This window comes from Ursus arctos, unplaced genomic scaffold, assembly GCF_023065955.2.
Source record: "Ursus arctos isolate Adak ecotype North America unplaced genomic scaffold, UrsArc2.0 scaffold_22, whole genome shotgun sequence".
NCBI classification, from domain to species: Eukaryota; Metazoa; Chordata; class Mammalia; order Carnivora; family Ursidae; genus Ursus; species Ursus arctos.
This window is the reverse complement of record NW_026622897.1, coordinates 50,585,221-50,598,324: the sequence shown is the minus strand read 5'-3', so window position 1 is coordinate 50,598,324 and position 13,104 is coordinate 50,585,221. Positions and strand designations below refer to the sequence as shown.

At 47.6% G+C, this 13,104-nt stretch overlaps 1 protein-coding gene across 1 annotated transcript; it reads right to left on the bottom strand.

The window, feature by feature from the left end:
- Positions 1-5,471: 5,471 nt before the first annotated feature.
- Positions 5,472-12,011, bottom strand: KCTD14 (potassium channel tetramerization domain containing 14). Its single transcript, XM_026518182.4, has 2 exons — positions 11,897-12,011; positions 5,472-7,392 (listed from the first exon to the last, which is right to left on the bottom strand). The coding sequence occupies exons 1-2, from the start codon at positions 11,966-11,968 to the stop codon at positions 6,724-6,726; spliced, it is 741 nt and encodes a 246-aa protein (XP_026373967.2). The 5' UTR covers positions 11,969-12,011; the 3' UTR covers positions 5,472-6,723.
- Positions 12,012-13,104: the final 1,093 nt, after the last annotated feature.

The window sequence follows — 13,104 nt, the reverse complement described above, 5'->3', positions numbered from 1 at the left end:
ATTTTCATCTGACCTTCATTATTGCATAGGGGGATTGAATGAGGCACCCCACTGAATCCCTTGAGCTTCAGAGTCTTCCCTGTCCCCATTGTATAACAGCAGGGGAAATTGGGGTTACTCACTCAGACTAGTATAATAACCCCTTCTCTGCCTGTCGGCTCTGCAAAAAGTGCTCCAAATGACCAGGGGGCAGTCTCATTAAATGCTATAATGTAATGGAACAATGACAGTGTTCTTGAGTGGAACTGTTCCTCCCTTGGGGACTAAATACTCCATACCCTCTGAACAGAAGTACTCATAAATGAGTTATTAGGTGTAAAAATGACAAGAACCACTCCTACCTCCTCCCCCTAGTCCCCAGACCTACGTATTCTAACTGTGGGAGCAACAGCACTATATTTTAGCTATGGTATAAGGTATATACCACAAATCTGTAAAATAGCACCCCAAACTCACAATGTGTTGTCTCTTGGCTAGTCCCATAAATGAGTCTGCAAAAGGTCATACACTGTTTTTATCATAGCAGCTACCTCTGGGTGATGGGACATCTAGCAAGACCAAGAGTTTCTTTGCTATAATTCTTTCATCATAAAATAAGCTCTTTAGGGCGCGCCTGGGTGGCTCGGTCAGTTAAGTGTCTGACTCTTGGTTTTGGCTCAGGTCATGATCTCAGGGTCATGAGATTGAGCCCCACATGGGACTCCACCCTCAGAATGGAGTCTGCTTCAGGATTCTCTCCCTCTGCTCCTCCCCCCATTCGCACACCCACATGCGCACTCTCTCAGTAAAAATAAATAAATACTTTTAAAACTAAGCTCCTTAGGGGCACCTGAGTGGCTCAGTCGTTAAGCGTCTGCCTTCGGCTCAGGGCGTGATCCCGGCGTTCTGGAATCGAGCCCCACTTCGGGCTCCTCTGCTGGGAGCCTGCTTCTTCCTCTCCCGCTCCCTCTGCTTGTGTTCCCTCTCTCGCTGGCTGTCTCTGTCTCTGTCAAATAAATAAACAAAATCTTTAAAAAAAATAAAAATAAAAAATAAATAAAAATAAAAATAAGCTCTTTAGTCCAAAGCAATGTATGGAATACCATGAAAATGCATACAGTATCCATGCATAGCAGGGCTGAGAAAAACATTGCAGTTAGGAGTATTGGGGTTCTCCAGGGAAATAGAACCATAGGAGATAGGTAGGTAGGTACGTAAGTAGACAGATGATAGATAGTAAGCTACTATAACAATACTATAGACCAAGTGGCTTATAAACAACAGAAATTTATTTCTCACAGTTCTGGAGGCTGGGAAGTCCAAGATCAAGGTGCAGAGAGATTTACTGTCAGATTCCGAGTTCATAGACAGCTGTTCTCTTACTGTGTCCTCACATGGCAGAAGAGGCAAGGGAGCTCTCTAGGGTCTCTTTCACAAGGACACTAATCCAGTTCATTAGGAGTCTACCTCATGACCTAGTTACCTCTCAAAGGCCCCACCTTTGTATTAACCATGACTTTGAGGTTAAGGATTTCAACACGTGAATTTGGGGTGGGTGGAGACACACAAATCCAGTTTATAGCAGTAGGAAAGCCAAATACGAATCTAGAATATGTATCTATTCCTGTGAGATAAATCACTGCTCCTTCCCTGATGGCAAGGATCCGGTGTGTGGTAGAATGATTGCAAAAACGACCTGATACTCCCCCTCTCGGTATGTATGCCCCTTGAAATGCAGCTTTGAAGCTGCTTCCATTAAAGATGGAATCTGTGTCTCCATCCTTTGAACTGGGCTGGTTTCATGACTAGACAATAGAAAGTGGCAGAAGTGACACTGTGACAGTTTTTGCCCTAGGCCTCAGGTCCATCTACATAATCATTCTCCAGACCTTTTGTTTGATTTTGGAACCCTACCATTGCCATGAGAATAATTCCAACTTAGTCTGCTGGTTATTGGGTGACCAGATGGAACAAATCAAGTTGACTCAGCTGAGGCCATCTTAGACCAGCCCACCCCACCTGATCCACCATCTGACCACAGACGCATGAGGGAGCCCAACCAAGACCAGAAGAATTGCCCAATCTGTAGTTTTGTAAGAAATAATTAATGATTATAACCTTAAGGCAGTAAATTTGGGGGGTCAGGAAACTGTCGTGTGGTTAGTGTCAATTTGCCATACTTCCATAGATGCAGCTGGTAAGGAGACAAGCCCAACTGGATTCAGATAGTTTATTGTTCACAGCATAGCAGGCAGCATGAACTTCATGTTTTCATTGGTTCCCTTTGCCCCCCAAGCACCATGGAGGTGCTGCAGGTAAATGCTATGCACACAGTAGATCTGCAACAGACGAAGAACACTGAGTTTAGGAAACCCTCAGTCTCAAAAGAAGAATGCTAGCAAACCTACCCTCTGGAGAGAGACTTGATTACACCAGTGAGGAAACAAATCTGCCTTCCAACCCAATGGAGACTTTTTTTTTTAATAAAGATTTTATTTATTTATTTATTTATTTATTTATTTATTTATTTATTTATTTATTTAGGAGAAGGAGCACACACACAGGAGCAGGGGGAGAGGGAGAAGCAGACTCCCTGCTGAGCAGGGAGCCCGACACGGGACAGCACTTGATCCCAGGACCCTGGGATCATGACCTGAGCACAAGGCCCATGCTCAACCAACCGAGCCACCCAGGCGTCCCAGTGGGAGACATTTTTTTAATCATCCTGAAATACCTCCAGGATTGAAGGGTGATGCCACTTTTATTATCTTTATGACTATTATTTATTTAAATTTTTCTAAGTAAGGAAATCTCCTCCCTACCCGTAAGCAGTTTTGCAAACATCCTCAAACAAAGCTGTCAATGCCATTTGCTTAGGAAATGTCAGCATTACTCCCAATAGTTTCTTACTGAGTAGTGCAGCTAACTGATTTGCAGTGCAATCAACCTATCACCAAGAAGGGTCTAGTGCCCCGCCCCCATCCCGCAGGAATAATACCATATTAGGGACTCAGTGTTGGTCTCTGCTGTTGGACAGCCGTCAGGAGCCAGAGCAGCTCTAGTGAAAGGAAATCTATACTGTAGAACCCATGCATAGCTATCATAGCCACCTTTTTCATGATTCTGTTGAGCAAGCATGATTCCTCCTGGAAAAAGAGGCTGACTGACATCCACAGGTTATATCGCGTCCATTTATTTTTTGAGGGCCTCTTCTAGAAGGGATGCCCTCTGGTGGGCATTTGTAAGAAACACAAATACTTTCACCCTGCCAAGAGGTCTATACACACACCAACTCCTCAGGCCTTCTTGTCACTGATCTTCCGCTGTAGTACTTTCCAAGTCCTTGGACAGCCAGGAAGAGGCTTGGGACCAGCTTTCCAGGACACTGAACACAGAAGAAATGGATGGGGGAGGGGAGTAGGAAAGGATAGGAAAATAGAGAATTAAAAAAAAAAAAAAAAAAGAGGTCCCCTGGAACAATGGAGACCTGAAAACCTGGCATAGTGCTATGAACTAGGGTGCCTCAACGAGGGCACTCTCACAGGTTTCAATCTTTGTGTTTTCCTTTGGATTATAACGACAGTTATATTTACCATTCATTTTTAGGTTTTCCTCCTCTGACTCTAATTCTCTTTAGTTAATCCCAATAGATTAGGAAAAGTATCATGTACCCCTGCCAATGTCCAGAGATAGTTTTTGAGCATTATTAATGTGTTTTACTCTTTTGCTTTTTCTATTAGGAAATGGGAAGGGAGGAGATGGTATTATTGGGTAGGCAACCAAGAGTGTCCTCTTCATTTATGTACTTCTAATCTGTATCTTTTTTGGGTATTTCTCTTTTTCATAGCCCTTTAAGTCCCACCACCTTAAATCCTTTTTTGGAGCACGGATTAAATTAAATTGCATTGAATTAAATGCGTATTCTCCTCCCCAATAATTTTAAGCCTCTCTAAATATAATTTTAATCACTGCATAACATTGCCATTTTATAGATGTAATATAATAGGCTTGACTAATTCCCCCATTGTTTTGCTTTTATAATTTAAGTGGGATGAAAATAGTATGTTATCTTAACTGTATTATGGATTGGGAATGGGGAGGGAACATTGAAATTGCCTTTGTTTAATAAAATAATTTGATAAATTGCTCAGGAAGAAGGTCAATCCTAAGGGCATGCATGCAGGCTAAAGCCAAAGCAATACAAGAGGTAGCTAAACTGGTCTTCTTCTGGCAAATGACAAGAACACAAGAGGGCGGATGGAAATTTGGCATGCCTCTAAAGCCTGAGTTTAGATCTGGCACAGTCACTTCGCCGCATATTCCACTGGCCAGATTAAGTCATGAAGCCAAGCATGAAGTCAGTGGGGTGGGAAGATTACTCCCACCTACAGAGAAGCATGGCAAGAACAGGCAGGGAAGAAAGGATAGGAAACAAATACAATCTGCTAGTGAAATCTCCTAGTGATGGGGGTGTCTGAGACTTGAGGAAAAGATGCATCCAATACTCAATTTGAAGTTATTTGCATTCCTGTCCGGTAAACTGTCTCCCCTTTACGTGTCTGTATTTGCCACAGTCTGCTATGTGCACAAATAGCTCATGGGAGTAGCATTTATAAAAATTAAGAGAAAGATATTTGTGTTCCTTCTGGGTGAGCGTGGTGTCAAAGAGCAAAAACAGGGGCGCCTGGGTGGCACAGCGGTTGGGCATCTGCCTTCGGCTCAGGGCGTGATCCCGGCGTTATGGGATCGAGCCCCACATCAGGCTCCTCCGCTGTGGGCCTGCTTCTTCCTCTCCCACTCCCCCTGCTTGTGTTCCCTCTCTCGCTGGCTGTCTCTGTCTCTGTCAAATAAATAAATAAAATCTTTAAAAAAATGTTTAAAAAAAAGAGCAAAAACAAGCTCAAGACATCTCGATGATCCATGAATCCAGTGGGAGCAAAGACCCAGGACTGACCATAAGATGACAATCCCTCTGGGAATGTACCGAAATCTTCAGGAGGACACTGACCTTTCCATAATTCACAAAATTGAGACATTAAGCAATCCTATTTATCTTACGGAACAGAGTATCTCCTGGGAATCTAACCTCATAAATGTAATTACTGATCAAAGAGTATAAACTTTTTTTCAGGCTCTTGATAAATAACGTTGAATTGGTTCATGATGAGAAGTTCAAATAGACATTCGGGATTTTTTCACTTAAAATTGTCAGCCATATTAAATACCAAAAGGAAAACATGGAAAAGGTTTTGAAAGTAAGAAACAAATACACAGGGGCGCCTGGGTAGCGCAGTCGTTAAAGCGTCTGCCTTCGGCTCAGGGCGTGATCCTGGCGATCCGGGATCGAGTCCCACATCAGGCTCCTCCGCTGGGAGCCTGCTTCTTCCTCTCCCACTCCCCCTGCTGTGTTCCCTCTCTCGCTGGCTGTCTCTCTGTCACATAAATAAATAAAATCTTTAAAAAAAAAAAAAAAAAAAAAAAAGAAACAAATACACAAGCAGATTTGGTTTATTGAATTATAACACTCATTGACAATGACTGTTCTGAGCAATTTTATGTTTAAATCTGAAACTCCCTGACAGTAGTAATTCCTTAAACCTTGGAAATCAACCTTGATCTTCAGTCCCAGGGAACTGAGGACGGCTGGTCACCCTACTAGGCAGGAGGGCGAAGGGGGCCATCTATCCCAGACCTGGACCTGGAGAAGGATGATGTCTACCTGTGTCCTCCTTAGAGTTGCATTACTGTCTTTGGCTGAGAAGCAGACCCTGAAAAAGAGATTCTTGTGCCAGTGGTTTACTGAGGATGTGCTCTCAGGGGATGGAGAGTGAGAGAAGTAGGATAGACGGCAAAGGAAGAATGCTGAGCAAGAATGTGGTGTCACATGAAGACTGACTTCAGCCTGATCTCACAAGGAACACCAGAACAGGAACTGCGCCAGAACAGAAACTGCACCAGAGCGGATTCCTCCTTGAGGTGAGGGCTCAGTCTTCTATACCTCCACACAAGCAAGATGGCAATTCTTTTCTAGAGCAGGTTCAAAGTTAAAATCAGAATCACCTGGAGGGCTTATTAAAACAGACTGTTGGGCCAACCCTCAGAGTTTCTGATTCGGTAGGTCTGAGGTGGGGGCCAGAGAATTTGTATTTCTAGGAAGTTTCCATGTATTGCCGATGCTGCTGGTCCAGGAACCACACTTTGAGAATCACCGCCCTAGAGAAAAAGACAGCTGTGAGGCTTTAAGAGTCAATGTCACAGCCCCTGGAAAAGGAGATCTGAGTGGCATCTACTACATGTATGAACTTGGCATCTTCCTCATGAAGGCGTTTAACTGGGCAAGAGGATTGGACCACATGCTGAGGCTGGGTAGACTACATTTTCAGACCATTTTTTCCAGATTCATGGTACTCTGTTATCTTCCTGTTATCGTCCGCCATCTTCAGCCAAAGTATTGTTGAAACATTCCAACTCATGTCAGCTTTGCTGTTTGGACTTGAAGGGAAGGATCTGGCAGGTAGGGGAGGCTTTAAAGAGAAAGCAGCTGCACCTCACTAGGCAAGCACAGTGGAGACAGTTGCAATCAGTGGAAAATCCTCAACAGGGAAATAATTATTGGGGGGCAAGCCTCCTAGACCCCCCTGGAAGTTGATTTTTTTTTTTTAAAGGAAGACGGCTTTTCAAGGCAACTTTTAATATTATAAGTCCCACCAGAACCCGAAACAAACTGTTCCCGCCCCCTGGGGTTCACCACCAGATGAAGACGAATGTATAAAAGTAACTGAAATACTTGGCCCGTAATGTCCTCTCGGAGTACTGTTCATAGTACACCTGGTACCCCTGGGCCGTAATGTCCATCTTCACGCAGTCGAGAAGGTCCTTGACCTGCGGGGCCGCCTTCCAAGGCCCGAACTTGACGACCGACCTCTTTTCGGCCTCCAGGACCCGCAGGGCATCGGCGCAGTGCGCCGCATCCTCTTCGGTGCGCACCGCGCACACCAGCACCGCCGAGCTGCGGGCCGCCACGGCCTCGGCGCGCGCCAGGCGCACCATGAGCTCCAGGTTCTCGCTGTAGCCTGGCACCCGCAGCAAGAACTGCTTCCGGGCCACCTGCTCACCGAACATCTGCGGCGTGTCCTCCAGCAGCTTGACCAATGGCTTGATTTCGTAAAACTGCGCTTCGCGGTACACCTCCGGGATGTGGTGCGTGGGCAGCCGCTCGCTGCGCAGGTAGTCCAGGATGGGTCCGAAATAGGTGCCGGGGCGATCGATGAAGAAGCGGCCTTCTGCGTCCGTGCACGTCTTCCCTGAGCTGGAGAACATCTCAGCCAGCTTTGAACCCGGGAGTTTTCTCAGGGTGCCCACGGTGGTGGTGTACAACTCGCCTCCCACGTTAAGTTCCACGACAGGAGATCCCTGAGGGCACAAGAAGGCAGAGTGAAACAGTACTGCCACCTCTAGGGGGCTCGTGGCTTATTTTCATCCATAGAATATTATAGAATAGTAATCCAGGAGGCTGCTGTGGAAGCAAGTCCCAGTGACAATGCTTGCAAAGCCTGTGGCCTTTGGCAAAGCTTGTTCCTCATTTATAAAATGGGGATATGGTGCTTTTGTGAAGTCAGAAGTTTCCAAGATGTGATGTTCAGATCTAAGATGTAGTTAAAAGGGGGGGGGCATGTTCCACCTTTCAGAGAGGCTAAGAATCCATACATGTGTTCATTCAGGAAGCATTTGAGCATTTCTTGGGTACTTACTGTGTGCCCACACCCTGTGGTGGGAGTTGGGGATACAAATTCTTGTTCAATATAGGTCAGCAGTTCTGATTAGCAGTTGGCATGACTTTGATTCATTAACTAAGCAAATCTGTGGAATAGACATCTTTCGAAATATTGGCTGGTGCGTATTAAATAACAGGAATATCCTTGGTGCTGAAAAGGTCAGTAACACAGGTATAATGGATATAAAATGGCCTCAAAAACTGTGAAGTGTGGTGCCAATGGAAGTTAGGTTTAGCTGGCCTACAGAATTTTTAGAGGCCTCTTCTCTATGCCAAACCTTGAGCACTAAGGATGTGGTTAAGACCCACGTGGTACCTGTCTGGAGATGCCCACAGGCCAGTGCAAGGGGGACGTGGAAACAGACTGAGAGTCAGGCTGCCTTTGGGGAATACTAGATGCTGCCAACAGGCCTAACAAAAACACCAGAAGACTATTACATGTGAGGTGATACACTAGTTGTTAGCCTTACAAATCAGCTTCCTGAATAACGCTGGCTACCTAAAATTGACTCATTCAGTCAATAAGATAACGTATGTGCCAGGGACCTGGAACACTGAGGAACAAGCAGCACAGCCTCTCCCCTCATAGTCTAGTAACTGTGCAAAGCGCTTTACATTCAACCTCTAATTCAATCCTCACAGCTATCCTATGAAGAATGAATTAAATCCCATGGGGCGCCTGGGTGGCACAGTGGTTAAGCGGCTGCCTTCGGCTCGGGGCGTGGTCCCGGCGTTCTGGGATCGAGCCCCACATCAGGCTCTTCTGCTGTGAGCCTGCTTCTTCCTCTCCCACTCCCCCTGCTTGTGTTCCCTCTCCCGCTGGCTGTCTCTATCTCTGTCGAATAAATAAAATCTTTAAAAAAAAATCGCCATTTTACAGGTGAAGAAACGAAGAATTAAGGAGCTAACATAAATTGCCTAAAAGCAACCAGCTATTAAGTGATGATGTCAGAACTTAAACGCGGGGCCACATTACCCTGAAGCATGAGCTCTTAGTCATTACATCAGCTAGTCTTCAACCTTTATCTCCACTCTTCATTCCCTTTGTTGGGCCTATTACATTCAAGCTTCCTCCTGAGCAGAGGAAGAAGACACCGTCCCTGCCCTCAAGGAGCTCACAGAGGAGAGAGGGAAACAGGTGGCTTAAATGTGCAGGCGTCGAGAGGGGAGACTCAAAGGCTCTTTGAGCGGATGGATGTGTGTTGGAGGTTGTCAGGGAAGATTTTCAAGGGGGTGTGATGGCTGCAGCCACAGAAAAGTGTCAGAGGGAAGGCTGCATCTCCAACCTGGAGACTGCCACAGGTCACTGCAGAGCCAGGAGTAGTGACAGCGTTCAGGAATGTCCTGGTTTCTCATTTAGGTGTGACTTCAATCTCAACTTGACTGTGGGCTCTACCTCTAAGATTAAAGTACTGGAATAAAGAGAGCCAGAGGCAGCCAAACGGCTGGGGAAAGAACTGAGTTGCCATGGTAACAGCTCCTACCAGGGGACAGTTCTGCTGGCTGGAGTGGAGAAGGGAGACCAAGAGGATGCATTCTGACAGCAGCCAAACAAATACAGCCCTGAGAAAAATAAACCAAGAACCTGTGACTTCCTCTCTCTCCCCTAAACCTCAAGGCCCTTTGGCAAGGTTGTTCAGTTAACCCTGAGGGGGTCCTGTGAAGCGGGCAGTTAAATGCAAAGTTGCAGACTTTAACCCTTGAATGGACTGATGTGCTCTCATCACGCCTGTGCCCCGAAAGCTCACAGGTGCGCTTAAGGTCTGTATATTAACAGGCGAGGAAAGCTCCGAACAATGGGTCACACAGCTAGGAAATGAGGTCAGAGCGGCAACCAAACCCCTATCAGTGTGACTCCAGTACATGGATGGGTGCCCTACCCCTCCCAACATCCAGTCCCACCGCTGCCAGCAAGTAGCGAAGTGCCTGGGTAAGCTCGCTTTCTTCCGTGGGCCTAAGCCTAGTCATCTACGAAACAGGGAGGCATAATGCACAAAGGGAACTCTTAAGTCTCTCCAGCTCTGAAAGCCTAATGAATCCAATCACTTCAAATGTTTCTGAAGCTCATTTCCAGATGCTTCACAAAATAGCTTTCTGCCCTGAGATCCTCAGGCCCATTTCTTTGTTTACCGAATAAGACCCCAGTCTGGTTCCCAAACTTAATTCTGTCTCTCTTTCCCCTCCTTTTTTTTTTCTCCCCAAAATCTTCCAATTTCTTTGGAAATCTCCTACCTCATCCACCAATACTACAGTATGTTTCTAGCAGATAAAGACTCCCTTTCCACCCCTTTTCTGACCATCTGCCCATTTTCGTGGCCGCTCTTCCCTACCTTTTCTACCTCCCGCTGACCCTGCTGAAACATTTCTGGGTAGGAAAGCCTACCTCCCCTGTGTGCATGGGCTGGAGAAACATGATCTTTAGGGGCCCTTGCTGGGTGTCAGGCCAGTGCCGGCCCTGAGGGCACAGGGATGAATCAGACAGACCTAGCTCTCACCCACTTATAGTCTAAAGGGTCACTACACACCTGCAAACCCCCTGCCGAACATTCAGACATTTCCTGAGCTCACCCTTAGTAGAGTCAATGGGGAGATATCTCCCAAGCCCCTCTAGATCTCTCTCCACCCCACAACCCTGACCTTTTCCATTGTTCCCCATCTCAGTCATCTGAGCCCGAAATCCAGGTTGTAATCTTGCAATCTGCTCCTATCCTCAACCTCCTCCCACCTAAGTAATCAGTAACCAAGCCCTGGTGATTCTCAGTCCTGGTCAATTCCATGGCTCCCTGCCTCCTCCAGTGCCCTTTCCCAATCCAATCTCTGCTCTGAAACCAGAGCAGTTCTTCCGACCTGCAGATCTGATCCGGTCGCACCCTGCTTTAAACACTTCAGGCACCTTGCAATCCCCTTCCAGATAAACCCTAGACTCTTTAATAAGGTTTACAAGGCCCTTGGCAGCCCTGGCAAAATCAACTACCAGAACCACTCTGCCCCACCCATCCAGAGCACGCTGGTCCCCCTTGCCTCCAGGACTCGACTCATTTGCTGCCCACACGCCCTTCACTTGGGCCACTCATCCTTCAAGTTAATTCCTCCAGAAATCTTTCTAGGTGGGTTGTCTCCTTGTGATCCTATAGGGCCCTGTACTTCCACCGTCATGGTAGTTACCGTAATCTTGTAATTCCATTTGTTCATCTGTATCCCCCACTGGACTGTGAGGTTCCTAAGGGATGACTAACAGATTCCTCTGTGTCACCAGTACCTACTACAGGGCCCAGCACACCAGGGTGCTCAATACATGTTCAATTGACTGGAGCTTACCTGCTGCTCTGATTTACAGGAGCGCCTGGTATTCTGAGAAAAGCCAGTCTTTCCCTACCTGGCGTCATGCACTGTGGGGGCTCCCTGTCTTGTTCAGGGATTCATTCAGACATTTATTGAGCACCTAGGGCGGCCCTGCCACGGAGCAGGTGACTTTGTCAACAACCACCCACAATGACGTTATCATTGCCCTATGGGAGAGAGCCGCAGGCTCCCCCTGCTGGGTCTGCTTTGCCTTCCTACGAGTCTTCAGGATGGCACCTAGCCCAGGAAAGAATAGAACGTTCTACTCCTGGAGTGCACTGGGCCTTTTCCGGATCCTCCCCGCAAACTCCCCTCAACCAAGCCCTGGGAGGGGGCAGGCAAGCAGGCGGACTCAGGACCCTTCCAGAAGGCAGGGGCATAGGGATGTGGTGGGTGAGGGAATGAGAGTCCCGCAGCCTTCCGCTGGGTCTTCTGCTGCCCAACACGGGAGGAGGAGGGGCAGGGGAAGAGCGGTGGACCAGGACAAGCCAGGGGACTGAGGGGAGACACACGAAAACAGCCGAAACAAAGACCGAACAGAAAGGGAGGAGACAAACAAAGGCGGCCAGACAGGAAAGAGGGCTGGGAAGAGAGGCTGGACCGAGCCAGGCGGGGAACGGGCACGGGTGAGCGGAAGGAGAGGTCAAAGCCTGAGCTAGCTAGAGGAGGAGAGCGCCCAGCCAGAGGCGCGCCAGAAGCTAGGGAACCCAGACCCCGAGGAAGGGACGCACGGGGGACACTGCAAGGAGTGATAGACTGCTGAAGCCAAGGACAGAGCCGCCCTCCCGGCTGCGCACTCACCGCCGGCGGGCCCGCGGAGGGGGAGGCCTGGTGGGGCCGCAGGGAGCGGGGCACCGAGCTCAGACTCATCATTCTGGTCCCGCAGGTGGCTGGGCGCCCAGCCCCGCCACGTGCGCGGTACCTGCGGCTGGCTGGCGGAAGTACACCTTTCCTCCACGCCCCCGGGTGGGGCAAAGTGGCCCCAGGGTGTGGTTAGAGCCCGGGGTTGACTTTGGCTCTGCCAAGCATGCGGTGAGACCCTCGGTCAGATCCTGACCGTCTGTCGGAGGCTGTTCCCAGACAGCCAAACGGGGGAGGCAGAGGGAACTGACACTGACGGCAGGAGACTTTCCACTCTATACAGTCCTAGGGGGTGAAGGACCAACAACCTCCATTTTACAAATGAGGAAAGTGAGGCTCCAAGAGACAGGGTGGCCAGTGTAGAATATTTATCCACTTAAGATCAGCTGCTAAAAGGTCAAAGCATGACCACTGATGAAAAGAGCTAAGATACCCCTTGTGTGGGTTAAACGGTAACCCTAAGGAGGGGGAGCGTAACTCCTCACTCCTGAAGTATGGTCTATGCATAGTGACTTTCTTCTGAACGGGACAGTATGGAAAGGAATAAAAAAGGAAACTGACAAATGCTACTTCAGCCAGGTAATCAAGGTCAACACAAGACGATAGTAAGTACCCTTGATATGATGTGATGAAAATGGCACTTTACCTCTGGGATCTTCCACCCCCAAACCCATAATCCCAATCTAATCATGAGAAAAACATCTAACAAATTCCAGTAGAGGGGCATTCCACAATATACCTGACCAATAATCTTCAAAACTGTCAGAGTCATTAAAACAAGGAAAATCTGGGGGCGCCTGAGTGGCTCAGTCGGTTGGGCGTCTGCCTTCCAATCTGGTCATGATCCCAGGGTTCTGGCCCCACCTTGGGTTCCCTGCTCAGCGGGAAGGCTGCTTCTTCCTCTCCTGCTCCCCCTATTTGTGCTCTCTCTCTCTCTCTCTCTGTGTCAAATAAATAAGTAAAATAAATGAAAATAAATAAAACAAGGAAAATCTGAGAAACTCTCACAATGAAGAGTAGCCTAAGGAGACATAGCAACTAAATATAGTGTGATGTGGAATTCTGGATGGGATCCTGGAGCAGAAACTAGACAGGTAAAAACTAAGGAAATATAAATAAGCCGTGGGCTTTAGTTAAGAATAGTGTAT

Coding starts and splice junctions, on each gene's coding strand:
- KCTD14 (XM_026518182.4), bottom strand. CDS start 11,968: ATGATGAGTCTGAGCTCGGTGCCCCGCTCCCTGCGGCCCCACCAGGCC. Junction 7,393..11,896: donor CCTCCGCGGGCCCGCCGGCG/GTGAGTGCGCAG, acceptor TTGTGCCCTCAG/GGATCTCCTGTCGTGGAACT.